Source organism: Vanacampus margaritifer, chromosome 12, assembly GCF_051991255.1.
Source record: "Vanacampus margaritifer isolate UIUO_Vmar chromosome 12, RoL_Vmar_1.0, whole genome shotgun sequence".
NCBI lineage: Eukaryota > Metazoa > Chordata > Actinopteri > Syngnathiformes > Syngnathidae > Vanacampus > Vanacampus margaritifer.
In genome coordinates this window covers 8,214,841-8,242,821 of record NC_135443.1, presented here as the reverse complement: position 1 = coordinate 8,242,821, position 27,981 = coordinate 8,214,841, and the positions used below count along the sequence as shown (strand labels likewise).

The following is a 27,981-nucleotide window of genomic DNA, read 5'->3' as shown; positions in this document are numbered from 1 at the left end:
TTCCCCCACTAAACTGAGCCGCTGCTAAGTCAACGTTCCCTTTTATTGTAACGTCACAAGTCACATGCAAATAGCTTCATCTATCGTCTCTTTCCAAATATTCATCCAAAAGTCACACACAGTAAAGAAAACTGCCGGCATTAACCACACACGCTCTCATAAAAATATTTTGCTCTTGTCCTGACATCATCACATCTTCTTCAAGTCCATCGTCCTCGGTCCGAGGCTGGAAGTGCAGTTCCCTATGCAACCCGTAGAGGGAGCCTCTCCTGTCTATTGTGCTTCTGTGGGGTTTGTTACAGATCACATGTTGCCCTGTTGTTGCCATGTTTGTCCGTCCTCGCCGGATTCCAGAGAGAACATATGATGACACCCCCTCCGTGAAATGGGCACGTCAAAGAGCCATGCACCTTCCCAGACAGAAGAACTTCCTGGTCGCAGCCATGAGGGGCTTTCTGGATGCCTGAGACTGGCGTTTTGCACATTTGCTACCAAGTCAGCTGTCCTGAAAGGCAAAAGAAGCAATATTTGCGTCAGGCATTCTGAACCTTACAAATGGCACACTGATGAAACAAAAATATTTGTTGATGTTAATGAGAATACTGGCGACCACAATTCCAATAGAATAAAAAGATGCACAACTTTCTAAAACTACGCCCTTATTTTTTAATAAACTTTTCTTTTTTAAATCTTTTTTTTTTAAGAAGAAAATATTAAAAATTAGGGGTGTCAAGTGATTACATTTTTTAATTGTAATTAATCGCATGACTTTACTAGTTGACTCACGATTAAAAAAAGAAAAGATTAAAAATTAGGGTCATCAGGTGATACATTTTTTTAAAATTGTAATTAATCGCATGATTTTACTAATTAGCTCACGATTAAAAGCAAATTTTATATCTGTTCTAAATGTGCAATAAAAACAATTTCTTCGTTTTTATACTCTTAACAAAAGTGTGGAGGGGAAATTAAACTAATAGAAATAGTTCAAATGAATTTGACGTCTATAATCTCTTCTTTTTTAAGGAAGAAAATATAAAAAATTAGGGGCGTCAAGTGATTACATTTTTTAATTGTAATTAATCGCATGACTTTACTAGTTGACTCACTATTTAAAAGAAAAGATTATTAAAAATTAGGGTCGTCAGGTGATACATTTTTTCAATTGTAATTAATCGCATGACTACTAATTAACTCACATTTTATATCTGTTCTAAATGTGCAATAAAAACAATTTCTAGGTTTTCATACTCTTGTTAACAAAAGTGGAAAAAAAATTAAAACTAATAGAAATAGTTCAAATGAATTTTTTGACGTCTATAGCCGTCAATGGCAGCAAATGAGTTAATTACGAAAAGAAGAAGAAAGAAAAGATTATTAAAAAATTAGGGTCATTAGGTGATACATTTTTTAAATTGTAATTAATTGCATGATTTTACTAATTAACTCACGATTAAAAGCAAATTTTATATCTGTTCTAAATGTGCAATAAAAACAATTTCTAGGTTTTTATACTCTTAACAAAAGTGTGGAGGGGAAATTAAACTAATAGAAATAGTTCAAATGAATTTGACGTCTATAATCTCTTCTTTTTTAAAGAAAAAAATATTAAAAATTAGGGGTGTCAAGTGATTACATTTTTTAATTGTAATCGCATGACTTTACTAGTTGACTCACGATTAAAAAAAGAAAAGATTAAAAATTAGGGTCATCAGGTGATACATTTTTTAAAATTGTAATTAATCGCATGATTTTACTAATTAACTCACGATTAAAAGCAAATTTTATATCTGTTCTAAATGTGCAATAAAAACAATTTCTAGGTTTTTATACTCTTAACAAAAGTGTGGAGGGGAAATTAAACTAATAGAAATAGTTCAAATGAATTTGACGTCTATAATCTCTTCTTTTTTAAAGAAGAAAATATTAAAAATTAGGGGCATCAAGTGATTAAATTATTTAATTGTAATTAATCGCATGTCTTTACTAGTTGACTCACGATTTAAAAGAAAAGATTATTAAAAATTAGGGTCGTCAGGTGATACATTTTTTCAATTGTAATTAATCGCATGACTTTACTAATTAACTCACAATTAATAACACATTTTATTTCTGTTCTAAATGTGCAATAAAAACAATTTCTAGGTTTTCATACTCTTGTTAACAAAAGTGGAAAAAAAATTTAAACTAATAGAAATAGTTCAAATGAATTTTTTGACGTCTATAGCCGTCAATGGCAGCGAATGAGTTAATTACGATTCAAAATTGGATTCGCCCGACACCCCTAGTCTTAAACTGTTGCATCATTTGCCGATATGCACATGACATTCTTTCAATCTCACTTCAATATCATGTCAACATGGACACAACTTCTCTTACCTTCCCTCTTGGTGCGACCCTGCGATCTACGACCTGCGCAAGTTCTCCAGCGAGGACAGCGGTCTTCTCCAGAGGGGCTCGGCTGCACCGCACCAAACCCGTCGGCCTGTTGTCCTGCTTTTCCCACGAGACGAAGGCTTTTTTGTTGGCGCTCCCTCTTTGAGTCCGGTATTTGGCTTTGGGGAAGGTGTGGGATCCGTTGTCCGTGCTCCGCCAGCTGCGTTCGGACCACAGGGGTTCGGTCTGAGTGGCCTGGCTGATCGTGGCCCTCTGCAGGCGGACAGAGATCCTCTGGGCTGAGCCGGTCATCAGGGTGATGCTTTTTGTATCCCCAATAGGACTTGCTGATGTCACGGCGGGGAACTCAAACACCTCGTCCTTGTCTGAAGGAAATAAGAAAAATGTATTTTGTGATTGGAGATACAAAATTGAAGTCATTGAGGGGGGGTTAACAAAACTGACCAGTGCAGGTGTTGAGTGCAGGGCTGCCGGGCAACGAGCTGTGTGTCAGTCTGTCAGGGGTCACACACCCGAGGGAACCGGAGCGCAGCAGCTTTCGGCAAGCTAACACCAGCAGCTCCCGACATTGTTTATGGCAGTTGACGCCGCAATCTGTCACGTCAAAATTGAAATACATGATACATATTAACTCTTTGACTGCCAGACGTTTTCAGAAAAGGGATGCCGTGGGTGCCAGCCGATTTAAGCATTTTTGACTGATCTTTCAAGGTCCGCAGAAAATTATGTGTTTGGACTATGGAAACACGCATACTACCAAATGAAAGATTGGACTCTCATCTTTCATCAGAAAAAAAAGTTTGTTTCTACCTTATTCCGTTTTTCAGTAATCAACAATAGAAAATGGTTAATTTCACCTCTGTTTTGAAACAAACGTTTTTTAACGTCTTTGGCACTCCTCCGTAGGATTTTACTAAACGTTATTTAACGTTTTTGGCAGTCAAAAAGTTAAGATCAATTAAAAAAATAAATGAATAGAAACACTATTTTAATTAGGTAAGTTCATTTTGGACCAGATTGAATGTGTATCTGTTGATGTTGGAACTTTTATTTTCTAACTTCCTCTTTGGGCAGAAGTTTATTTTGAAGGAATGCGGAAAGGGAGAATGACGTAAGAGACGGTACATGGATCAAGAGAGCGAGACGTTTGAAGAGTTCGAAATTGTTTCGCCAACATTTTAAGATACTTAGCCCGGTTGAAAGTGGCATCAGGGTAAAGAATTGAGCTTATATTTAACTAGATTTACGTTGTGTTCACTTTTTGAGTTTAACTCTTTGACTGCCAAAAACGTTAAATAACGTTTCGTAAAATCCTATGGAGGAGTGCCAAAGACGTTAAAAGACGTTTGTTTCAAAACAGAGGTGAAACTAACCATTTTCTATTGTTGATTACTCAAAAACGGAATAAGGTGGAAACAAACTTTTTACGTTTTAAACGTTTTATTTCCCAGCTCTTACAGTGTAAGAGGTTGTTTGTGTATGAGACAAAGAAAAGGAGAATTAAAAGGAAACTTCACACCGCCAGTAAAGCTTTATTATTTCACCCGACGTTACAATATATATTTATAATAATATATTTATTTATGTTGGCAAACACTTGAAGTTGGAGTGCAGCATGTGCACTGTGCAGTAGGACGATCGTTTATTTTATGGGTACAAAATAAGACGATGTTTAAACGTAAAAAAAAAAAAATATATATATATATATATATATATATATATATATATATATATATGAATTAAGACAAATTCAAATTCTTTGATCACTATAATAATGCAAGTTCCTTTTTGATTAAACAAATTTATTAAATTAGTTATTTTCAAAATTAACTAAAAAATTTGTATTAATAACCTTTTTGTTTTATTTTTATGCTGATGTTGTAATTGCGGAGTGTAATAATTGAAATTGAATTTCGATTAATTGCACACCCCTACATTTTTTGTTGTTGATAAAAGTAGTTGAAAACATCGTCATTTTATAGATCACAACCAACACAAGAACATTTTGTTACAACTTGGATTCATCACAATATTTTTTTTTCAAATCCAGTGACGCCTCCACATTTCAAAATAACATTTCCTATGGAAATACTTGCAAAAAGTTACATTTTTACAACTGTCAAACAAAAAGCCAACTCTAGCAATTGGTTAGAAACAATAAAAAAAAATATATATAGTGGGGTATGGCAGACATTTTAGGACAGAGTCAGACGTCAAATACGAGATTGGTCTTACAAAGACGTCTGTAAAGTGTACGGAATGACAGTGGCAGGTATCTGACATCATCATCAGGTGAAAATAAACAAGATGGTAAAGAAAAGTACACAATAAAGACATACCTTTACACTTGTAGCCCTGTTTGATGATCCCCCAGAGCTGCAGGAGAAGATGAAGAAAATCACATCCATGTAAGATTCATCGGGAACGGAAGTCACATAAACAAAAACGAGTTTGTCCTTCATGACTTGAACAGAATCTCAACCAATGACATTGAGAAAACATCCCTGACTTTTTCCCATACTGTTCAGCGCTTGCATTTGAATCTTTTTTTTGTCAAGTACTAAAATCACAAGGCAACATTTTGAATATACATACAAATCCGGCGCAGTGTTCACAGAAGGTGGGCTTCAGATATGTCACTTCCTGGAAGTTATGCAGGAACCCGGGACCCATTTTACACTGGAGCAGCGGGTTTGCTCGAAGGAAATACGCTATCATCTCATCTTTACTGATCAGGCCGTCTCTGTGGCAGGAATTCAGGTGAGGATGACAAGAAAAAAAAAAAGAAAGATGAGCAGCGGAGAGGGTCAGTTATACAAGTCAACTCGATATATAGTGAATGCAGAATTAACATACAGTAGACTTACTGGGTCAGGGCTTGCATGTAGCGAGAATGCAAAATGCAAAAAACACCCAGCCTTATTTGAAGGTATTGGTACTCAGTATCGGACGCCCTATTGTGGCCGTTTCATGATTAGGAACACACACACAAAAAAGAGAAGAAATTGCCAATTTTATGCCATTTTAAGGAAACATGCTTTCCTGGAATATACAGGTATTTCTTTAAAATGTATCTGTCATTCTTTTTAATTTTGGAAAGTGTATTATCAAAAATACTGTATCAGTAACAGTGACTACTCGATTTGCGATACCACTAATCCTTACTAACTAAATGTTCTATTCTTCTAATTTCTAGTTCCTGATCGTAAAACAGCCAAAAGAGGGCGGCCATTACTGGTTATCGGCCATCATCAAGAGTACCGATACCACGGGAGCAGCTACCAGGTTTGTACTGTCTCACAACTACCTGTATGTGTTTAAAAAAATAAAAAATAAAAATAGCAATTGGTATGTAGTGGTTATATTTGGACATTGGACCTGAAAAATTAATATTCATGTTTTTGACCAATATATATATATATATATATTGACAAATATATATTTTCTTTATAATCTTACTTGAGTGGCTAGCTAGCTTTAGATGGCTAATCGTTAGCCTCATAGCTTTAATTTAAGTTGAAAATTTTATGTGGTGTGACCATTGGTCGTATTTGGACATTAAGTGTAATTTTTTTTTTTTTTGTCCGACAAATGTATATTTTAATTTTACTTGTATGGATAGCTAGCTTGTTTTGTTTAGATGGCTAATTGTTAGCCTCAAAGCTTTAATTTAAGTCGAAAATGTTATGTGGTGTGACCATTGGTCATATTTGGACATTAAGTGTAAATTATTATTCATTTTTTGTCCGACAAATGTATATTTTCATTATAATTTTACTTGTACGGATAGCTAGCTTGTTTTGTTTAGATGGCTAATTGTTAGTCTCAAAGCTTTAATTTAAGTAGAAAATGTTATGTGGTGTGACCATTGGTCGTATTTGGACATTAAGTGTAATTTTTTTTTTTTTTGTCCGACAAATGTATATTTTAATTTTACTTGTATGGATAGCTAGCTTGTTTTGTTTAGATGGCTAATTGTTAGCCTCAAAGCTTTAATTTAAGTCGAAAATGTTATGTGGTGTGACCATTGGTCGTATTTGGACATTAAGTGTAATTTTTTATTTTTTTTGTCCGACAAATGTATATTTTAATTTTACTTGTATGGATAGCTAGCTTGTTTTGTTTAGATGGCTAATTGTTAGCCTCAAAGCTTTGATTTAAGTCGAAATGTTATGTGGTGGGACCATTGGTCATATTTGGACATTAAGTGTAATTTTTTTTTTTTTTTGTCCGACAAATGTATATTTTAATTTTACTTGTATGGATAGCTAGCTTGTTTTGTTTAGATGGCTAATTGTTAGCCTCAAAGCTTTAATTTAAGTCGAAAATGTTATGTGGTGTGACCATTGGTCATATTTGGACATTAAGTGTAAATTATTATTCATTTTTTGTCCGACAAATGTATATTTTCATTATAATTTTACTTGTACGGATAGCTAGCTTGTTTTGTTTAGATGGCTAATTGTTAGTCTCAAAGCTTTAATTTAAGTAGAAAATGTTATGTGGTGTGACCATTGGTCGTATTTGGACATTAAGTGTAATTTTTTTTTTTTTTTGTCCGACAAATGTATATTTTAATTTTACTTGTATGGATAGCTAGCTTGTTTTGTTTAGATGGCTAATTGTTAGCCTCAAAGCTTTAATTTAAGTCGAAAATGTTATGTGGTGTGACCATTGGTCGTATTTGGACATTAAGTGTAATTTTTTATTTTTTTTGTCCGACAAATGTATATTTTAATTTTACTTGTATGGATAGCTAGCTTGTTTTGTTTAGATGGCTAATTGTTAGCCTCAAAGCTTTGATTTAAGTCGAAATGTTATGTGGTGGGACCATTGGTCATATTTGGACATTAAGTGTAATTTTTTTTTTTTTTGTCCGACAAATGTATATTTTAATTTTACTTGTATGGATAGCTAGCTTGTTTTGTTTAGATGGCTAATTGTTAGCCTCAAAGCTTTAATTTAAGTCGAAAATGTTATGTGGTGTGACCATTGGTCATATTTGGACATTAAGTGTAAATTATTATTCATTTTTTGTCCGACAAATGTATATTTTCATTATAATTTTACTTGTACGGATAGCTAGCTTGTTTTGTTTAGATGGCTAATTGTTAGTCTCAAAGCTTTAATTTAAGTAGAAAATGTTATGTGGTGTGACCATTGGTCGTATTTGGACATTAAGTGTAATTTTTTTTTTTTTTTGTCCGACAAATGTATATTTTAATTTTACTTGTATGGATAGCTAGCTTGTTTTGTTTAGATGGCTAATTGTTAGCCTCAAAGCTTTAATTTAAGTCGAAAATGTTATGTGGTGTGACCATTGGTCGTATTTGGACATTAAGTGTAATTTTTTATTTTTTTTGTCCGACAAATGTATATTTTAATTTTACTTGTATGGATAGCTAGCTTGTTTTGTTTAGATGGCTAATTGTTAGCCTCAAAGCTTTGATTTAAGTCGAAATGTTATGTGGTGGGACCATTGGTCATATTTGGACATTAAGTGTAATTTTTATTTTTTTTTGTCAGACAAATGTATATTTTCATTTTATTTTTACTTGTATGGATAGCTAGCTTGTTTTGTTTAGATGGCTAATTGTTAGCCTCATAGCTTTGATTTAAGTCGAAATGTTATGTGGTGGGACCATTGGTCATATTTGGACATTAAGTGTAAATTATTATTCATTTTTGTCCAACAAATGTATATTTTCATTATAATTTTACTTGTACGGATAGCTAGCTTGTTTTGTTTAGATGGCTAATTGTTAGCCTCATAGCTTTAATTTAAGTCGAAAATGTTATGTGGTGTGACCATTGGTCGTATTTGGACATTAAGTGTAATTTTTTATTTTTTTTTGTCCGACAAATGTATATTTTAATTTTACTTGTATGGATAGCTAGCTTGTTTTGTTTAGATGGCTAATTGTTAGCCTCAAAGCTTTAATTTAAGTCGAAAATGTTATGTGGTGTGACCATTGGTCATATTTGGACATTAAGTGTAAATTATTATTCATTTTTTGTCCGACAAATGTATATTTTCATTATAATTTTACTTGTATGGATAGCTAGCTTGTTTGTTTAGATGGCTAATTGTTAGCCTCAAAGCTTTAATTTAAGTCGAAAATGTTATGTGGTGTGACCATTGGTCGTATTTGGACATTAAGTGTAATTTTTTTTTTTTTTGTCCGACAAATGTATATTTAAATTTTACTTGTATGGATAGCTAGCTTGTTTTGTTTAGATGGCTAATTGTTAGCCTCAAAGCTTTAATTTAAGTCGAAAATGTTATGTGGTGTGACCATTGGTCATATTTGGACATTAAGTGTAATTTTTTTTTTTTTTGTCCGACAAATGTATATTTTAATTTTACTTGTATGGCTAGCTAGCTTGTTTTGTTTAGATGGCTAATTGTTAGCCTCATAGCTTTGATTTAAGTCGAAAATGTTATGTGGTGGGACCATTGGTCATATTTGGACATTAAGTGTAATTCTTTATTTTTTTTTGTCCGACAAATGTATATTTTAATTTTACTTGTATGGATAGCTAGCTTGTTTTGTTTAGATGGCTAATTGTTAGCCTCATAGCTTTAATTTAAGTCGAAAATGTTACGTGGTGTGACCATTGGTCATATTTGGACATTAAGTGTAAATTATTATTCATTTTTTGTCCGACAAATGTATATTTTCATTATAATTTTACTTGTATGGATAGCTAGCTTGTTTTGTTTAGATGGCTAATTGTTAGTCTCAAAGCTTTAATTTAAGTAGAAAATGTTATGTGGTGTGACCATTGGTCATATTTGGACATTATTGTGTATAGTAATATTCATTTTTTTTGTCCGACAAATGTATATTTTCATTATAATTTCACTTGTATGGATAGCTAGCTTGTTTTGTTTAGATGGCTAATTGTTAGCCTCATAGCTTTAATTTAAGTCGAAAACGTTATGTGGTGTGACCATTGGTCATAATTGGACATTAAGTGTAAATTGTTATTAATTTTTTTTGTCCGACAAATGTATATTTTCGTTTTATTTTGTACTTGTATGGATAGCTAACTTGTTTTGTTTAGATGGCTAATTGTTAGCCTCATAGCTTTAATTTAAGTCGAAAATGTTATGTGGTGTGACCATTGTAGAGAGCTTTCCATGGTAGATGTAGGCTATGTCCTAAATTGTATAGAATAGTAAAATAATAGATCACTATAAAGAATAAATATTTTATTTGTCCCTCACAAAAACGATAATATAATGGCCACTTTTCGTATCGCACTCACTGATCTTTGTCCAAAACGCAGAAGGAGTCCAGGAAGGGAAAGTTAGCGGCAATATTTTCAAAGTCTTCCTGAGAAATATAGCCATCGTGGTCGGGATCGTAGTTCCTGAACACTGACTGTTGGAAGCCAAAAAAGAAAATAGAAACGCCGTTATTGTTCCACACACACACGTTCATCTGTGAAAGTAAGAAAAAGGATATTTAGTACTCACATCAACCACTTTCCTGATGTGCTTATTGACCACAGTCGGGTCTGGTTTGGTCGTGACAGCGGAGGCCCAGTCCAGTGGAACAAGCGGCTTGTTGGGAGTTGTGGGAGAGGTCGGCTGCAAGAGGACACGTACCAAACAGGACCGTCATGTAATTGAGTCAAAGGTGGCTATCATTAGAAACATTACAATTAGAATTTTTTTTTTTTTAACTCATTCACTGCCATTGACGGCTATAGACGTCAAAACTTAATTTCAACTATTTCTATTAGTTTAACATTTTCCCCACTTTTGTTTTTGTGATTAATCATGAGTTAACTATTGAAGTCATGCGATTAATTACAGATTTAAAAAAAAAATTATCGCCTGATGCCCTAATTTTAATAATATATTTTTTTTTGGGGGGGGGGGGGGAAGATTATTTAAAAAAAGAAAAGAAAATATAAAAAATGTGTTTTTTGAAAAAAAGATTATTTAAAAAAAGAAAAGATGATTATAAATTAGGCCGTCAGGCGATTCATTTTTTTTTATTGTGATTAATCACATGACTTCAATTGTTAACTCACGATTAATCACAAATTTTATATCTGTTCTAAATGTACAATAAAAACCTTTTTCTAGGTGTTCATACGCTTGTTAAAAGTGGAAAAAATGTTAAACTAACAGAAATAGTTCAAATGAATTTTTCACGTCTAAAGTCGTCAATGGCAGTGAATGAATTTTAAAGAGTGAAATGAAATTTTGAATTAAATTGAATAGGGTGTCAATATTAGTGTGCTAATTTTGACTTAATTTAAAGCGCGATTAATGACCGCCCCTTACTTGGAAAGCTTGTATTGGGGGAATTCCAGTCACAACGCAGCAGACACGTACGTGTCGAAATTTAGTAGCAGTAATAAGTTTAATAACTATGCGACATTTGTGGAGACTGGGGTCAAGTTGTATTTTACCATTTTAAAAATGTGCAAAATTTCACAAGTTACTTCATGTAAAAGATTAGATAGCTCTTAATATGAAAAGAAAAATGCACTGAGCTGTCACCAACGTCTTACAAATGCAATCATGCCATCTAGTGGCAGAAAAATGACCTCACACAAATCAATATCACACTTTTTTCTTCTTCTTTTTTTTTTTTTAACCCAATTTTATGAATTATTATGAAATTATTGTATCAATGACGTCTATGGTAACAAGAGTGAAAACTTAGAAAAAATATATTTTATTGTACATTTAGAACAGATATAACATTTGCGATGAAACGTGAGTTGAAGTCATGCGATTAATTACAATTTAAAAAATTTACCGCCTGACACCCCTAGTTAGAACAATGGTTTAAGAATGTTGGAATGGATATTTCTGAAAAATATACTTACCAATGATTTCGGATTACGTGGTTCCCGGAGCAATGACAACTCATAAATCTCATCCTCAGTGTAGTAAAGATCTAAAGAAAGCTGAAAAGGTTTTGTCTGATTAGCATTTGCTCAAACCCAAAGCCACAATAGATTTTTCTCCCAATGTGGTCAATATTCGGGAGATGATATAACAACACACAATTCCAACTCTCCTTATTATCGCCTCACCGTGAGCAAATAGATGAGGTCCATGTTGGGCTCCACTTGGGCCACTGCGCTCTGCAATGACACCAGCTCATTGAAAGTCACGTAGAGCTGCTGCATCTTCACAAGGTTCACCTCATTGTTGTCTTCCGCCCAGTCGGGGAAGACCACATGCATGGCGATGAGGTCCTTCAGGTGCACACCCAGGATGGGGATTTTCAAGCCTTGGCAGTCGCTGAAGGCCTTGCGGTAGTACGAGTAGTTATTGTTGGAAGAGACCAGTTCCGTCATCTCACGCCACATCTGCGTTAGGGTTCATACGGTTTGCAGGTTTGTACAAGTGTGACAGAGAGAGAGAGAGAAAAAAAAACATTCTGTAGATGCCTCATTATAACTGCCTTCATTTTCTTTGTCATTCACCATCATTGGATTTTCTCCCCCCCCCCCATAAGGATATTTGGTCTTGTCACAATTCTCACTATTTTTTATTTTACTATAAACCATATTGCAACACGAAAAGAAGCTTCAACGCACGCCATCAGGTTTGCGTCGACTTACCCGAACTACCTCCGCAGATAGATAAGATTGCGTCTCCTTCAGGCGAGAGATGGAACTGTGGCTCAGCCCTCCCACCACAGCCATTAAAGTGTTGAAGTTCTGCAGCTGAAGAAGTTTCTGACGGGACACAATTTGATCCGTCTCAATTAGCATGTGTATCTTTCACTACCAAAGCCAAAACTTTATTGACCAAATGGCATTGGCAATTCAAGGATTCGAGAAATTCCCACCAATACGATACACATTAGCCAAGTGATAATTAACTCTTTGACTGCCAAAAACGTTAAATAACGTTTAGTAAAATCCTATGGAGGAGTGCCAAAGACGTTAAAAGATGTTTGTTTCAAAACAGAGGTGAAACTAACCATTTTCTATGGTTGATTACTGAAAAACGAAATAAGGTAGAAACAAACTTTTTTTTCTGATGAAAGATGAGAGTCCAATCTTTCATTTGGTAGTATGTGTGTTTCCATAGTCCAAACACATAATTTTCTATGGACCTTGAAAGATCAGTCAAAATGCTTAAAATCGGCTGGCACTGGGGACAACCCGTTTCTGAAAACGTCTGGCAGTCAAAGAGTTAAGTAAATAATAAAGATCTAACAACAAAATGAGATTACCTGAGCCACGTGGATGTATTTGGTAATAACCTCTGCCCTGGTTGGAGGTGTCAGTTTGCTTAACACCATAAGTTGAACCCACTGTGAAACTCCATTGAACAGAGCAATGGAACGCTCCAGTGTTGGATTGTCCACCAAGCAGCCATGGATTACATAACTCTTGTAATCAGGGAACTGCAGACAGAATAGAAATAGTAATTGTTGATATAACACAGAACTCAAAAATATTTTTTTTACAATGTTACCGCTTCACACATTATTTTGCTTTTAAAGCCGAACTAATTAACTCATTCACTGCCATTGACGGCTATAGACGTCAAAAATTCATTTAACTGTTTCTATTAGTTTAACATTTTTCCCACTTTTGTTAACAAGGGTATGAAAACCGCTGGGATAGGCTCCAGCACCCCCGCGACCCTTGTGAGGAAAAGCGGTCAAGAAAATGGATGGATGGATGGATGGTATGAAAACCTAGAATTGTTTTTGTATTGTATTAGAACAGATATAAAATTTGTGATTAATCGTGAGTTAACTAGTGAAGTCATGCGATTAATTACGATAAAAAATGGTAATCGCCTGACGGCCCTAATTTTTTAATAATCTTTTTTTAAATAAAATAAAAAGATTATTAAAAATTGGGGATATTTTTATTTTTTTATTTGAAAAAAAGAAAGAAAAGATTATTAAAAATTAGGGGTATCAGGTGATTAAATTTTTTAATCATAATTAATCGCATGACTTCATTCACTCACAATTAGTTACAAATTTTATATCTTATCTAAATGTAAAAAAAAAATTCTAGGTTTTCATACTCTTGTTAACAAAAGTGGGGAAAAAAAGTTTAACTAATAGAAAGATAAAATGAATTTATGATTTATAGCCGTCAATGGCAGTGAGTGAATTTTTCAACCTTCAATTCCTATTTTCATAATTCTGATGAAAAATTGATTTACAGCTAGATTAATGAAACCTTTGTTATGGCCTGAGGGGGTCGGTATCATTTTTACTTGCACTAAACAACTTTGAGGAGGATGGTGGGAACACACACACACAAAAAACTACAAACAAACTACTTTTGTCACGGAGAATCCATTAACAGCATCTGGCAAATGTAGTACACTACCATTTCTCAGAAGTAGAGGTCACCCATACAGTATAGTACTTTTGTTCTTCTTCAACTCCTGGCAAAATGAGATAAACTTGCACGTACCGCTATCCTCCTGATGGATTTAAACTCCAAAAAAGTCAGATGTTCCGCCAGCTCCATGGGTTCAAGGTGGTCAAATAACAGCGACGCTTTGCCTTTCTTCACCTGCTTTTTACGCTGCGTCAACTTCCGCATCCAGTCGTAGGAAGGACTGCAAGAACCATTTACAACAGTCTTAAAAACCGGTGGTGTGTGTGTGCGCGCGTGCGAGACAGTAAATTGTAAACGAGAACCCAAAGATTTACACCATCTTCTTTTGTATTGTTATTTTACATCACTTCAAACAACCACAATTCTAAACTAAACCATTAAGTAGAATTTTACTTTGAAGTTGGCCCCAATCGCGGTGTGATGGCTAGCTTGACTTCCCTTTTAGACGTTCTTTATCGTAGTTTTGATTGACATTGTAGTTGCGACCAACATCAACACACAACGCTACCCTGACTCATATTCAGTCGCTAATTAATTACATCGTCATTGTATGATACGGCAGAAGTCTCCGACGTAAGTGGCTAGCTGCTAGCTGTTAGCATTGCGAGTGCCTGGCTGGTAGCTGCAAATGAGTTTGACAGCTGGTACCTTTTTATTTACTTTCATTCTTTTTCAATATTCCGACCCGAGGCTATTTTGTAATCCATGTTTAAAGGAAGGGAATGTGCCTTGAATTGCACTCCGAGGTCTTTAAAAATAAATAAATAAATAATTTAATAATAAAATAAAATAGAACTTAGTCTTCATTAATTTTATACAACTTTTTCCCATTAAAAAAAATACAAAAATAGAGGTTTCTGTTTCGGTGACAACAAGAGCCGCAAACAAGCAGCAACTTAAGATCCTTATTACTTACATGGCGGAGATGTCAATAAGTTTGAAATGCTCCTCACAGCTGAGCCTTTGAGCGACTTCTCTGAACTCCTCTGTTATTCGAATCAGACCCAAGTCCAGGTTGAACTCCGCAGGGAATGTCGCTATCCAGTACCTTTGACACAAAATAAAAATCGCACATTTGTGTAGCAACAGGCATCTACTGTTAAGTGATGTGAGATGAGATGACCTTGTGATTGATTCATTAAAAAGTAAATGGTTACACCAAAAATTTATCAGGAAATTAACTAGATTGTAGGTTTCAGAGAAAATGTGAATCGACATGTAGCAAACAAACTTACCTCATTAAGTAACAAATCTTCAGTCTTGTTTTCTGGCAGTCGTCGTCGTTGCAGTCACGGTACGTAGATTGTAGTTAAGGACCATTTTAATTTTTCATGAGATCAATTATTTGCAATCAATCAAAATCAGTTTTGTGAATTTAGGCCCAGGTTATTTTGACTCAAATCAATGTTAGTACCGGTATTCGGGATGAAAACATCCAAAATTACAAGCAGAAATGTCATTAGCAGCACAAAGCTTCTGGGACAAATGTGACAATACAATACTGGAACTCTTTTGTCAAATCGTATCAGTGCTATATCTTTTGCTGGGGCTGCTTCGCTTCATCCGGAACAGGATGTCCTGAATCACACAACTGTGCTTCTCCACTGTCAGAACACTTATGTTCTCAAACAGGCTTATGAGCCACAACACACAGCCGAAAAGTAATACATATTCAGTTTTTTTTTTCTTTAAATGTATTATTACTAGAGGTGTCAGGTTATTAAAATGTGTAATTGTAATTAATCACATGACTTCGATAACTCAGGATTAATCACACATTTTATATCTGTTCTAAATGTACATTAAACTGGTAAAAGTTTTTATACTCTAGTTAACATAAAAGTGGGGAAAAATAATAATAAACCAATAGAAATATGGAGGCATTTTTTAGTCATTGATATTGATTTGTGTGGGTCATTTTTCTGCCACTAGATGGCATAATTGCATTTGTAAAACGGTGGTGACAAGTTGGCCTTTTTATTTTCATATTAAGAGCTATCTAATCTTTGACATGAAGTAACTTGTGAAATTCTGCCCATTTTTAAATTGTAATTATTATTAGAGCTGTCAAATTATGACATTTTTAAATCAGATTAATCACATCTTTAATCACGATTAATAAAAAAAAATGTATCAATTTTTTTCCCACCAAATTTGAAGAGCACCTCTTATCTGTTCATTCTTTTGACATTTAATGTTATGAAGACGTCTTCAAAAAATTTTGATCCACCGCACACGCTCATCCGCCTCTTTTTCTAATCAGTTAATTACTTGCATAATTAAAAATGGAAAAAAATTACCCCAATATTTTTGACATGAACAAATATTCTAAATGTGGCACGCAAACATTTATTAAATGCTTTACTTTAATGCATGCAATTATGTTTCACAACCTGTGCTACCTTAAACCTGCCGCTGTCACGCTAAAGGATCATCTATGGTTAAAATTAATAGTGCGATTAATCTGCGTTAATTTATGATTATTATTAATTAATCAGTCAACGCTTTAACTTTGACAGCACTAATTATTATAAAATTTATTACTGCTAAATTTTGACGCGGATGCGTCTACTGCGTTGCGACTGGAATTCCCCCAGTAAAAAAATAAGTGGCGTTAAACGAATTTTAAAATAACACACCCTTGTTTCAGCATTCTACTTATATTGTAATAGGGATATATCATCAGCAGTTTTCCAGCCAGTTCGGAAGATGAAACATACCAGCGATGCATGAGGAGAAGCACGCGAGGTAGGTTGGCCTGCAGCTCGCCGTTATCACCTGTGAGCAAAAGTAACCAACAAAAATGATGAGTGATTGGATTGCTTCCGCTTTCGATTAAGAAAGTTTACTCTCGTTAGGGTTGCAGTGGACTTTGGGCATCCGCGTAGGTATTCCAATTTCAAATGATAGCGATTGTGCATCACTCACCAAATGCATGGATGCATTCGTTTAAGAGAGCGTCAAGAGAAGCTGCCTTTCCCAGAGTTGATGATCCCATGTTGGTGAGTCAAAGGAAGAATTGGTCACGCTTTTGCACCAGTCAAAGGATTCCTGAGAGCAGTCGAGAGACATATGGCAAACACAAAAAATAATGCATGCATCTCTTATCATTTGTCGCCAACAACAGCAGTTAATTTTGTCTGCACAAGTTCAGAAAATAGTAGTGTCCACTTGTAATGGCTGCAAGAGAAAAAGAAGCACATTTGTCTTCAACATGGCAGATCTGTCCAGTGAAAAAAAACAAGGGGTGTCAGACGATTAAAATTTTTATTCAAAAATTAATTTAAACTATTTCGATTAGTTTAACATTTTCCCCCACTTTTGTTAACAAGGGTATGAAAACCTAGATTTTTTTTGTATTGTATTAGAACAGATATAAAATGTGTGATTATTCGTGAGTTAACTAGTGAAGTCATGTGATTAATTACGATTAAAAATGGTAATCGCCTGACGATTATACGAATTTTTAAATAATCTTTTCTTTAAAAAAATGATTATTAAAAATTGGAAAAAAATAATTACAATTATTTGATTTATTTATTTAAAAAAAGAAAAGATGATTAAAAATTAGGGGTGTCAGGTGATAAAAAAAATGTTTTATCGTAATTAATCGCATGACTTCAATAGTTCTAAATGTACAATAAAATATATATTTTTAAGTTTTCATACTTTCATACAAATGTTAAACTAATAAAAATATGGCTGCATCTTTTACTCATTGATACAGTAATGTCATAACAATTCATAAAATTGAGTTAAAATTAAAAAGATGTACTGTAAAAAACGAATGATATTGATTTGTGTTGGTAATTTTTCTGCCACTAGATGGCACAATTGGATTTGTAAGACATTGGTGGCAGCTCAGTGCATTTTTCTTTTCATATTAAGAACTATCTAATCTTTAACATGAAGTAACTTGAGAAATTCTGCACATTTTTTAAATTGTAAAATACAACTTGACCCCAGTCTCCACAAATATATGCATTATTATTAAATTATTATTAAATTCATTACAGATAAATTTGGATGTGATGTGTCTTCTGTATTGCGACTTGAATTCCCTCAGTACAGGCTTTCCAAGGAGCGATCATTAATTAATCGCGCGTAAAAATAAATAAATAAATAAATAGTCGAGTTAAAGGAACTTTATACTTATTTTGACACCCCTAGAAAAAACAGATGCTGAATGTTACAAAACTTTGACAACAATCATACAGTTATGATTTATTGCACATCTCTTTATCTTTTTGCGACTGATTACATCATGTTAACAAATGTTAGTATGAATTTGTGCCCTGCGATTGGCCGGTGCACCCCGCCTCCCACCCAGGTTCAGCCGGGACGCGCTCCAGTTCACCTGCAACCCGAGTGAGGATAAGTGGTGCAGAAAACAGAGGGATGCAAATTGATTCATGTCGGGCAGCAGCAACAATAGGTCTCAGTTGCGGTAGCTTTGCTTTAACAAAAAGCTCTTTTCATTGACTACGCAAGTCGCTCCACTTCGCTTAATAGTGTTAGCGTTTGTCTATGTGTCCACAAATCAGGGGGGGAAAAAAACGATAATATGCCGTCAACATAATGTAGTGCTAGGTTTGACGATAATAATAATCACATAAGCCATGCAGGCATAATCTGGTTATTATGACATTCTCAGCAATATCAAATGGCTAAGTTTAAAATTGAATTAATTCAGATGAATGAACACTCACATTTAAAAGCCCTTTCATTTTTTTTTTGACTGAAAGATGAGGATCATTCTTACTACTTTTTTTTTTTTTTGCTTTTATGGCTTGATTGTGCATGTTATAGTCAGCTGTGCCCTTTAGCATGACTTGTTCCTTGCTACTTTACAATGGGTCACTGTGTCCCTGCCTCCTGGTTAGCAGATGCGTCATTGTGTGTTCTTAAGCGTTGTTCAGCTTCTAAGTACTGTAACTCACTCACATTCAGGCACTCTACATATACATCTATCCACTGTATTTAAACAAACAATATTTGGTCATTTCAATTTCATTAACCCCTTGGCGTTATTGTGACCCTTTTTTGGCTTTTTGTTGGTTCTGACCAAGCCATTTCAAAATAAATTTACTGCCCACGGGTTTTAAAATAACAGTTTAAGATGAGCATGATGAGAAATGGCTTTGTCATTGCCATGGCAACCCAGGATTTCCCCATTTTTACTGTCCATAACATATCGATCTTATTGTTCATTTTACACACGTTTCACTTTTGGATGCAGTGCTGACGTCAGCATTTTTTTCCAAGGAACTGTTTTCTATTAGTAGCGAACACGAACATTCATCGACTTTTACTCCTTTAGCTTTGAACCATGTGTTTGTTGGTTAGCATTACACAGCTTCACCACAGTGAAATTGTATTTTCCACAGCGACTTTGAAACAAGTTGAACTTGACAACCCCAACCGAAGGGGGAATGTAGGTAACTAAATTACCGACCGCAAACAGCCGTACATGACATCTAAACGCTGACTTGTCAGCACTGAGTGTCGGAAACAAGAAGTAGACTAATGTCACAATTCCACCAATGTAACACATTACAGAATATAATAAGTCTTACCTTACTGATGTTAGATGCCTCAAGCTGTTAATGGTTACAGAGAGTTGATCAGAGCGCACGCTACGATTTGACCTCCTCTTCCTCTTGTTAGTAAACACAGCAAACCCAAGCAGCACAGCGGCAGGACCTCTGCCATGTGACCACACACGCACGCGCGTGCACACACTTTTAGCATACAGTACTGTCATTGAAAAAAAAAAAAGTTTTCTTTTTAAAAAGGGGGAGCTTGCAATCTATCACCTCCCAAAAACACTTTGTTAAAACTATCCGCATAAAAGAAAAAAGAAAAAAGTGAGCCCTCTGGTCCGAACTTGTGTCTCGAAAGTCGATTTGAAAGAAACCACCGCGCTCTAGGAAAAACAACCGATCAAAGATAGAAGGCCTGACTGATAAGTTGTCAATCATGCGCAAATCTATCCGCCTCTGGAATAAAAAAAAAATGTTTAAAAAAAATGCCCATCCATCATTTATCAACAACTGGGCATAATATCAGAAAATAGAACTTTTGGCAACTGAGAGGATTCAGAAGCAACGTGGAATTAGCAACATTTCTGCTCAGTCAGCAGGTAGGTTTATTACATCATGTAGATTTTTTTTTTTTATTGATTATAAGCTCAGGAAGATAAACGATAATATTTCATGCTATGTGTTCCCTCACTTTTTTTCTTTTTTTTTTTTAAAAAAGAAGCATTTTTGTTTTCTTCAATAGCTGATAATATGGGCTGTCACCTTAACTCATTCACTGCCATTGACGGCTATAAACGTCAAAAATTAATTTGAACTATTTCTATTATATTAACATTTTTTCCCACTTTTATTAACAAGAGTATGAAAACTTAGAAAACAAATTTTATTGTACATTCAGAACGGATATCAAATTTGTGATTAATCGTGAGTTAACTAGTGAAGTCATGCGATTAATTACAATAAAAAAAAAAATCTCCTGACGAGATGATTATTAAAAATTAGGAGCATCAGGCGATTAACATTTTTAGTCCATCTTTCAGAAATATCCATTCCAACATTCTTTCTTAAACCACTGTACTTGTATGGTAGTCATGCTAGCAACGTAGCCGCCGTGGCTAACATCAGCTTGTTTACAGTGATAATGCTGGATTAGTATTGCTGTATTGCTGCTGTTTTGTTGAAGCTGGATCTACATTCTATGTGACCATTTCATGACCAGGCTCGGCGCTTTTTTGTTTCAAAATCAGCAAATAAAATGCTTTGGAGGCCATAAATAAAAAACAATCAAATTAAAAATATTTTGTGACAACTGATCGTGCCTTCAAGCTGTTCCTAACATCAAAACCTTGAAGATACTGTATTTTTTAGACACCAAGGACACCCTGCATTCCAAAAGAAGGACCAACAACAACAACAGAAGAGGAAGAGAAGACAAACCTGAAATGATGTCAACTTAAGCGGATTCAAATTCAAATCTGCAAGACTCCATCCAGCCCATTGTCAGAAGTTATCAGTTAACGTTTAACATTGAAAACAGAAATGCCACAAGATTGCGAAAAAAGCATTACTGAGCACAAAAAACAGCAAATCGATGACTTTTTCAACAACGAGTGAATGATGGGTTTCACGAAAATCCCCCCAAAATATGTGAATCAGGAAACAGGAGCAAGGTTTGGAAGGGACGTGATTCATGTTGAGTCTACTGCTGCAGGCAGATATTGCATCGACCTTGGCTTCAGACAGCTGGCAAAACATCTGAAGTAGATCTGAAGCATCCAGTGAACCGTAGCTAGTATGCAAAATCAACAGCCCCTCAGAAACCTGCTATGTCTATTTCATTGCCCTCTCGTGCAATTGTTGCTATTAAAAAAGCAGAAGGATCAGTCACAGAAATGCAATAATAAAAAAAAAAAAAAAACTTGGCCAGGCATCTGGTTTGGGAGAGGAGACTCACGGTTGTCAGTTGAGATGATTGTTTTGTGTGTAGCTGGTGAAAATCAGTACGTAATACCTGGATTTAGAACCGTCAACTGAAGACGCATCTCATATCACAATATTTCCCTGCATTTCCTCTGAGGCAGTTCTTTTTAATATATCATTAGCCAATAGCATAAGTCATTCTTAACTTACTGTCATAATATCAAAAAATACCAAATGCTTGCCAATTTTTATTTTTATATCTGTGTAGTACCGAAGTGTATTGCATTAACTTGAAAAATAAACCAGCTGTTTTTCTGACAATTTTTTGGGGGGAGCTTTGTTTTTTTTTTTTGTATTTTTTTTTTTAATTTTCTCTTTTTCTGAATATTCTTTTTCTGTGCAAAAAATGTTGAGAAAAACAGGCAAAAAAAATATTGATAAAAACGGGGAATTATTAAAAAAAAACAGAAGAAAATATATTTTTTTAAAACTGAAAAAAAATGTATTAAAAAAAACAGAAAAAAACATTATTCTATAAAACAGAGGTGTTCTGTTTTTCAGAGTAATTTTTTTTTGGGACCTCCGAACTCCAAGTGGACTTGTTGCAGACTTGCTAATAGCGGAAGCGGACACTTTCCCGCGTACCTCCATATGCAATAAGATGGTCATGTTTACTTACAGGCTCTCAATAAAGGAATGAATGTGTATACTGTATTGTGGTTTGTTCTTTAATCTCTGAGGGAAAAATTCAGAAAAACTGAAAAAAAAATCTGAAAAACAGAAAAATAATTATTGTATAAAACAGGGGAAAAATATTCAGAAAAACAGGGAACAAATTATTCAGAAAAACAGGAAAATAAAAAAATTTATAACAGAAAAAAACCCTAAAAAACAGGGGGGGGGGGGGTGTCAATAAAACAGAAAAAAAATACTCGCAAAAAACAAAGCTCCCCCCCCAAAAAAATTTTTTTCCCCTTAGTGAATGCGATACGCTTCCGTATGTATTAATTATTATTTTTTTTTAAATACAAACTTGGATACATTGCTTTCAAAGACTAAAATAACTGAACGTTTTTATTTGATGTTGTCACAATAAGCAGACTTGTTTTTGCAGTACAGTAGTACATTCAGTTTACTTGTTGACTGGAGCCGATTCACATTCAACCACATCTTAAGAGGCAAATGACACTTCATAACTGTCACAGCATCAAAAGCAGAAAAGAAAAGGCTGTTTTTAATTTCACTTAATAATTGTCAATATTCCAATGCCCCACTATCATGAGCTCTTCTTTTCTTTGAGTGGAATTACAAAAACACATTGGGTCTCAAAGAACACTAAACTTAGGAATTATTGTTCTCATTGGGGAATTCCTTCGCACATGACCACTTTATTCAGACAGGCAGCACTTACACAAACAGACCTAAAACAGTAACGTATCCAAATGGAGATCGGTTCAGTGAGGGCTTTTGTTTCATGGCTGGAATTACTGTCAGACACTTGTTTAAATGCACCACGTTGAAGAAGAAGAAAACAAAAATGTGATTTTTACATTTGCAAACTGACATCTGTCTGCCGTCTGCCAGCTCACACTGTGATTTTGTTTCTTTGTGTGGGACCACTTTGACCTCTTATGATTATGAAAACGACCTGGTCTGTCCTCAAATTCCTTGAGAGAGACAAACAAATTCCTTGAGAGAGAGAGAGAGAGAGAGAGAGAGAGAGAGAGAGAGAGAGAGAGAGCGATATTCACTGGAACTTAATCAGTGCGAAAGTTTGAGCTGAGAGTCCAACGGCATGCTACGCGCTGTAGCTTCTTGCTAGTGTTGACATTTAACATTTTCAATTGATATTTTTACTGTTTTTGAATTTACTTATAGGTATATAGATGTGATATAACTATGTGTAATTAAATTAATAACACTGTGATAATGATTTTGTGAAATACATTTAAACTTCTCACTCCCTGCCAGCTCTTGAGATAAGAATGTGTATGTTTTAAAAGTTGTCAAAGTCCCATGTCATTAGTCATTTGGTCGTAAAAACTGAAGGTCCAAGGTCAAAGCCTGTCTACATCATTTCTCCGAAGCTGGTGGGGAGCTGAGATGATCATATCAGTATCTTGTGCCTGCTTATTAAAAACACTAACTCTTTGTCAAATGTAAGAGGCGGAGAGAACCTTTTCTACTAGTATAAAGCGACTGGGTGTTTCATATTCTACACATTTCATCACTTTTCGAATGTAAGCTTTTTTCCTGTGTCTTAAGAGCTCTTAATAAAATCCTTGCAAGGGAAACTTTTTCATGAGATCTCAATTCTGATTTATTTGAACACGCAAAAGATTACACTTAATAAAGTAATCAAATAATACCTTCACTAGCTAGCCGTCAACCATAATGTGAGTTACACCTTCCAAACAAATCTTCCTCCCACCAATTTACTATTTAAACATCATACACAACATATACACGGCTAAACTTGTGACTGGGATAAAAGTTCATTTTGCAGTTGATGTCACACATCGTCATCCTCATGATCTATTTATCAGGTGTGGTTGCTTTCAGTGACAATTTGAAAACAGCATATGGCCTTCAATCAATCAATAGCCTACATGCTTTTTTAATTACACAAGGATTTTTGTAGGCTGCCCGGGGTCCCTATCACCCGCAAATATCAGGTATTGTATAGAATATATATTGTGGTGATATTTATTTTTATTTTGTCTTCATGAGCATACTCAATATTGGAGTAATCCAAAAGTAATCCAGTTACATTATTATGGTACTTGGATTACGTTACTAACTACTTTTTTTTTTTTTTGCAGGTTACTTGTAACTGTAATGGATGACATTTTAAAAGTAACCCTCCCAACCCTGCTCTCATTTGATGTTATTGTTGTCATGTCTTGTATCGTTATCTGTTGTTTTTGCTCTTTCCTCTCCGTTCGTCCCTTCTCAAGCCTCTTCCTCGTTCGATTGCATTCCCAGTAAATATCCATCACAATAAAAAACAAAAGAGAGTGGATATCAAAGTCTCCTGTTCTGGCATGATGGGCCACAGATCTCCTTTTAAAGAAGGCTGGTTTTACTCACCCGCAACTGATCGATGTTTACGTGTCCCATTAGGACTGATAACGGTCGAAAGTACAGCGTGTTCCTGCAGCAGCTGTTGTTTTTATTCAAGGGACTATATTAATGCTTTGGAGGAGAGCCATCTGATTGAGTCAGAGCGCATCAGATTACCAACCGAGTATTTTGACACTCGGAGAAATAATTATGCTAATATTGCACATGTTGACCATTCTGCTGCTTACGATGTATTTATGCAACTCCAAAACACAACAACAAATACAAACGTACTTGCTAAAAAAAAACAGGCCAAAACAGAACTACTCAAAACTAGCCAACCCCAAAATGTTGTTGTTTTTTTTACATTAATATGTTCTATGAATTCCCATGAATCTAAACACGGCCTTCTGATAAGTATTTTGTTTACTCTGTGAAATATGAATTAAGCAGCAAAATCCACCTGTTTTTATCCATCTCAGGGGGCGGCCATTTTTGCCAATTGCTGGCGACTGAAAATGACATCTCAGTTGCACAGGGCTCAAGTAACGACCAATCACAGCTCAGCTTAATGGCAAACGTGATTTCACAAGATAGATCAAAACAGGTGGAGTTTGCTTCTTGACAGAACCACACAGAAAACTAATTAAAACTGACTGAATTAAAAAAAAAACAACATAAAACGAAATAAAGACTAACTCAAACGAAAATTCCAAAACTATAATAACCCTGAATACAACATATTACTGTAAAGAGAATCTTTTGGTTGACTTTCACTTTAAGTAAGGCATTCCGTGTGTCCAACCCACCCCACCCCCCCCCATTTCCCCAATGTTTATCTGAGATATAAACAGTGAATTTAGGATGGCCACTAAACAGCATTTTGTGCTGCAACCAATGAACCATTTATTTCAAACTTTTTTTGGTCCAATAAAAAGATGAATAGGAATAACAAGAAATAGAAATACTTTATTTACAATCATATTGATGAAAACCCTGAAGCAAGTGCATACCATAGTGTATATGACATATAGTATATCAAGTATATGATAAGGGTGGGAATCTTTAAATGTCTCAGGATTCGATTTGATTCTGATTTTTGGGTGTGCGATTCGATTCGGAATCGATTAGGAACGGTTTTTGATTCAAAATGATTTGATTGACAATGATTTTTGCTTCAATCTATAGATGTGCAAGGAATTGTAATGATCTACTCCAGTCTGACTCGCTAATGCTAATTAGCACTCTACTCACTGCACTTTTAGCACTCAAAAGAATGGCTCCACGCTGCAAAAAAACAACTTTTATTGGAATAACTTGACCGTGCCACAGCGCCCCTAAGTGGCCAAATCGGCTACAACATGAACAGCGCTCCCAATAAAGGCACACACAAACTAAAGGGAAGACAGTATGATATCATTTAAATAAAATCACTTTTTGGGACATTTAAAATCCATTCTGAATCGTACTAAATGAGAATCGATTTTTTGGGCACACCCCTTGTATATGACATTTTATCCGTGCAGATATTGTGCCGCAATAAAGAAAACAGTGGCGATGTGGAGGGAGCCAGATGGTGACACTAGAAGAAAGGTCAGGAATCAGAAAAAAAACATTTTGCAGGGACACGTGCCACCTCGGAATCAATGTTGACTCGATTTCACACAAACACCTGCTGTACGTGATTGTTAAGTCATGTGCACACAACCAACAGTATTTTCTCTAATCTAGCTGCTAAGAGCTTCTTCTCTTTCCTAACGATTACCAGTAATCACATACAAAATCAATCAATCAAAAACAGGCACTGCACATACCTCATCTATGATTCTGCGATGATGACGAATCCACAACAAAGTTTCATCCACAAGGCAACCAGTAAAGCCAGCACGGGCCTCCAGTCATGAGCACCGAACGGGAATATTCCCCGATGTGGAATTTAATCCTCCTTTGGATGTCGCCCAGCCACACACACTTGTTGCTGCTGCTGCTGCTGCTGCTACACATTCACTTCACTCTGACGGGTCTCCTGTTCGTACCTTGTTTGTCCAAATGACCATTAGACTTCCTTCAATTGTTTGCCCAACTTAGTTGTCCTGCCCGAGTCAGGTGCTAAATATAGCAACTACGTGGAGTGGAAAAGCAAAGCAGGAAATGTACACACTTGAATCAAAAATGAGCCAAAATGGAGGCAAATCGAATAAACAACGTTCAAGTCATACTGCGATTCCAAACCAGCGGAACATTTTGAGTGACTCATTCTTCTATCAGATTGTTATGCCGCTCACTTCCCAAAGCGAGCGCTTATTGAATGTGTTTGTGCGTGTGTGCGTGTGTGTCCATTGTTCTGGATTTGTGGGAGAGGGTCAGCCCATCCCATATTCCTCTCTAATGACGTTGTTTGCATTGTTTTGTCTCTACGGGCTGCTAAAAATGTCTGCCTAAACAAAAAACACTGAGCACACATCCTGCTGCCTGGCTGGACAAAAAGAATGCAAGCCCAACTTTTATTGTCTCGCTCTTTCAAAGGGGGTTCGGGGAGATTGTGGCTCGGGGCGTGCGTGGACACAGCCGCAAATTAATGGTCCAAAAAATGGAGGCCCATTTTGCTCATTGATTACCAATCCAGCAGCACAGTGATGCAGTGGTTCACTTCACAGTTGACAGGTTGAGAGTTCCAATCTCATCTCTGCCCTTCTAATGTGGAACTTTCCTCACAGATTCCCAAAATGGCGTGTAAGATTAATTGGTGAGGCCAAAATTCACATTTGCTCCGTTTACTTGCCGTCACAAAACCGATTCTATTTTTTTTTTTAAAAAAGAAAAGGAAAAAAAGAGAGAAAAAAACCCAAAACGATTCTATTTAATACTCACCTACAATAAAATGAATACTAACATTTCTGCATCAGACTAAGAATTGTTATGACATGTCACACAAGCGCATCTAAATTTCTCGGTGATATTACAAGTTGGGTCCTCGAGAGCCCCTATCCAGCCCCCTCCACTAACACCCCTGATTCATGATCAGGATCGTTATCAGGCTTCTGCCACGCTTACTGATGATCTGATCATTAGATTCAGCTGCGCTGGAGGTGGGGAAACATGGAAAACGGGCTCTCGATACAGTGGTGTCAAACTCCGGTCCTCGAGGACCGGAGTCCTGCAGGTTTTGGATGTTTCCCTTCTCCAACACAGCTGATATATGATCAGCTCATCAGCAAGCTCTGCATAAGCCTGATAACCGATCCTGCTGATTGGAATCAGCTTGTGTTGGAAGAGGGAAACCTCCAAAACCTGCAGGAGTAGGGCCCTCGAGGACCGGAGTTTGACACCACTGTATTACACAATAGGGATTTTGAATGGCATGCAACATACAATTAAAAATCCATGTTCCAAATATTCGCATCATTTCTATCCGGACACTCAAAAAAATGTTGGGTCAAAAATAACCCAACTATGGGTCCGAAAATGGACCGATCCTCTACTTGGGTCAATTCAACCCAACTTTGAGTCAAGAAATGGGTCATTAGATTCAACTGCCCTGCAGGAGGGAAACATGGAAAAACGGGCTCTCGAGGACCGGACTTGGGCACCACTCTATTACACCATAGGTGTCAAACTCCGGTCCTCGAGGAACAGAGTGCTGCAGGTTTTGGATGTTTCCCTTCTCCAACACAGCTGATATATGACCAGCTCATCAGCAAGG

General features: G+C 35.6%; 1 protein-coding gene across 3 annotated transcripts; it reads right to left on the bottom strand.

The window, feature by feature from the left end:
• Nucleotides 1-25: 25 nt before the first annotated feature.
• Nucleotides 26-26,588, bottom strand: rasgrp3 (RAS guanyl releasing protein 3 (calcium and DAG-regulated)). 3 transcript variants are annotated; one of them, XM_077581308.1, is made up of 17 exons: nucleotides 26,093-26,588; nucleotides 16,681-16,803; nucleotides 16,431-16,530; nucleotides 14,988-15,050; nucleotides 14,669-14,800; nucleotides 13,825-13,972; nucleotides 12,615-12,788; nucleotides 11,995-12,111; nucleotides 11,461-11,739; nucleotides 11,251-11,331; nucleotides 9,881-9,994; nucleotides 9,670-9,785; nucleotides 4,993-5,140; nucleotides 4,737-4,773; nucleotides 2,842-2,991; nucleotides 2,380-2,762; nucleotides 26-505 (listed from the first exon to the last, which is right to left on the bottom strand). In XM_077581308.1, exons 2-17 carry the CDS (start codon nucleotides 16,748-16,750, stop codon nucleotides 497-499), a joined length of 2,121 nt encoding a protein of 706 aa, XP_077437434.1. In that variant the 5' UTR covers nucleotides 16,751-16,803; nucleotides 26,093-26,588; the 3' UTR covers nucleotides 26-496. The 3 variants fall into 3 exon arrangements, with proteins under 3 accessions (XP_077437434.1, XP_077437432.1, XP_077437435.1); XM_077581306.1 differs by lacking the exon at nucleotides 26,093-26,588 and adding an exon at nucleotides 19,329-19,797; XM_077581309.1 differs by lacking the exon at nucleotides 26,093-26,588 and adding an exon at nucleotides 19,334-19,797.
• Nucleotides 26,589-27,981: the final 1,393 nt, after the last annotated feature.

Bases quoted from the DNA above. Each gene is read 5' to 3' on its own strand.
- rasgrp3 (XM_077581308.1), bottom strand. From the start codon at position 16,750: ATGGGATCATCAACTCTGGGAAAGGCAGCTTCTCTTGACGCTCTCTTA. The intron at 14,801-14,987 runs GTAAGTTTGTTT...TTTGTGTCAAAG, and splicing joins AAGATTTGTTACTTAATGAG to GTACTGGATAGCGACATTCC. The intron at 2,763-2,841 runs GTCAGTTTTGTT...TATTTCCTTCAG, and splicing joins TGCACTCAACACCTGCACTG to ACAAGGACGAGGTGTTTGAG.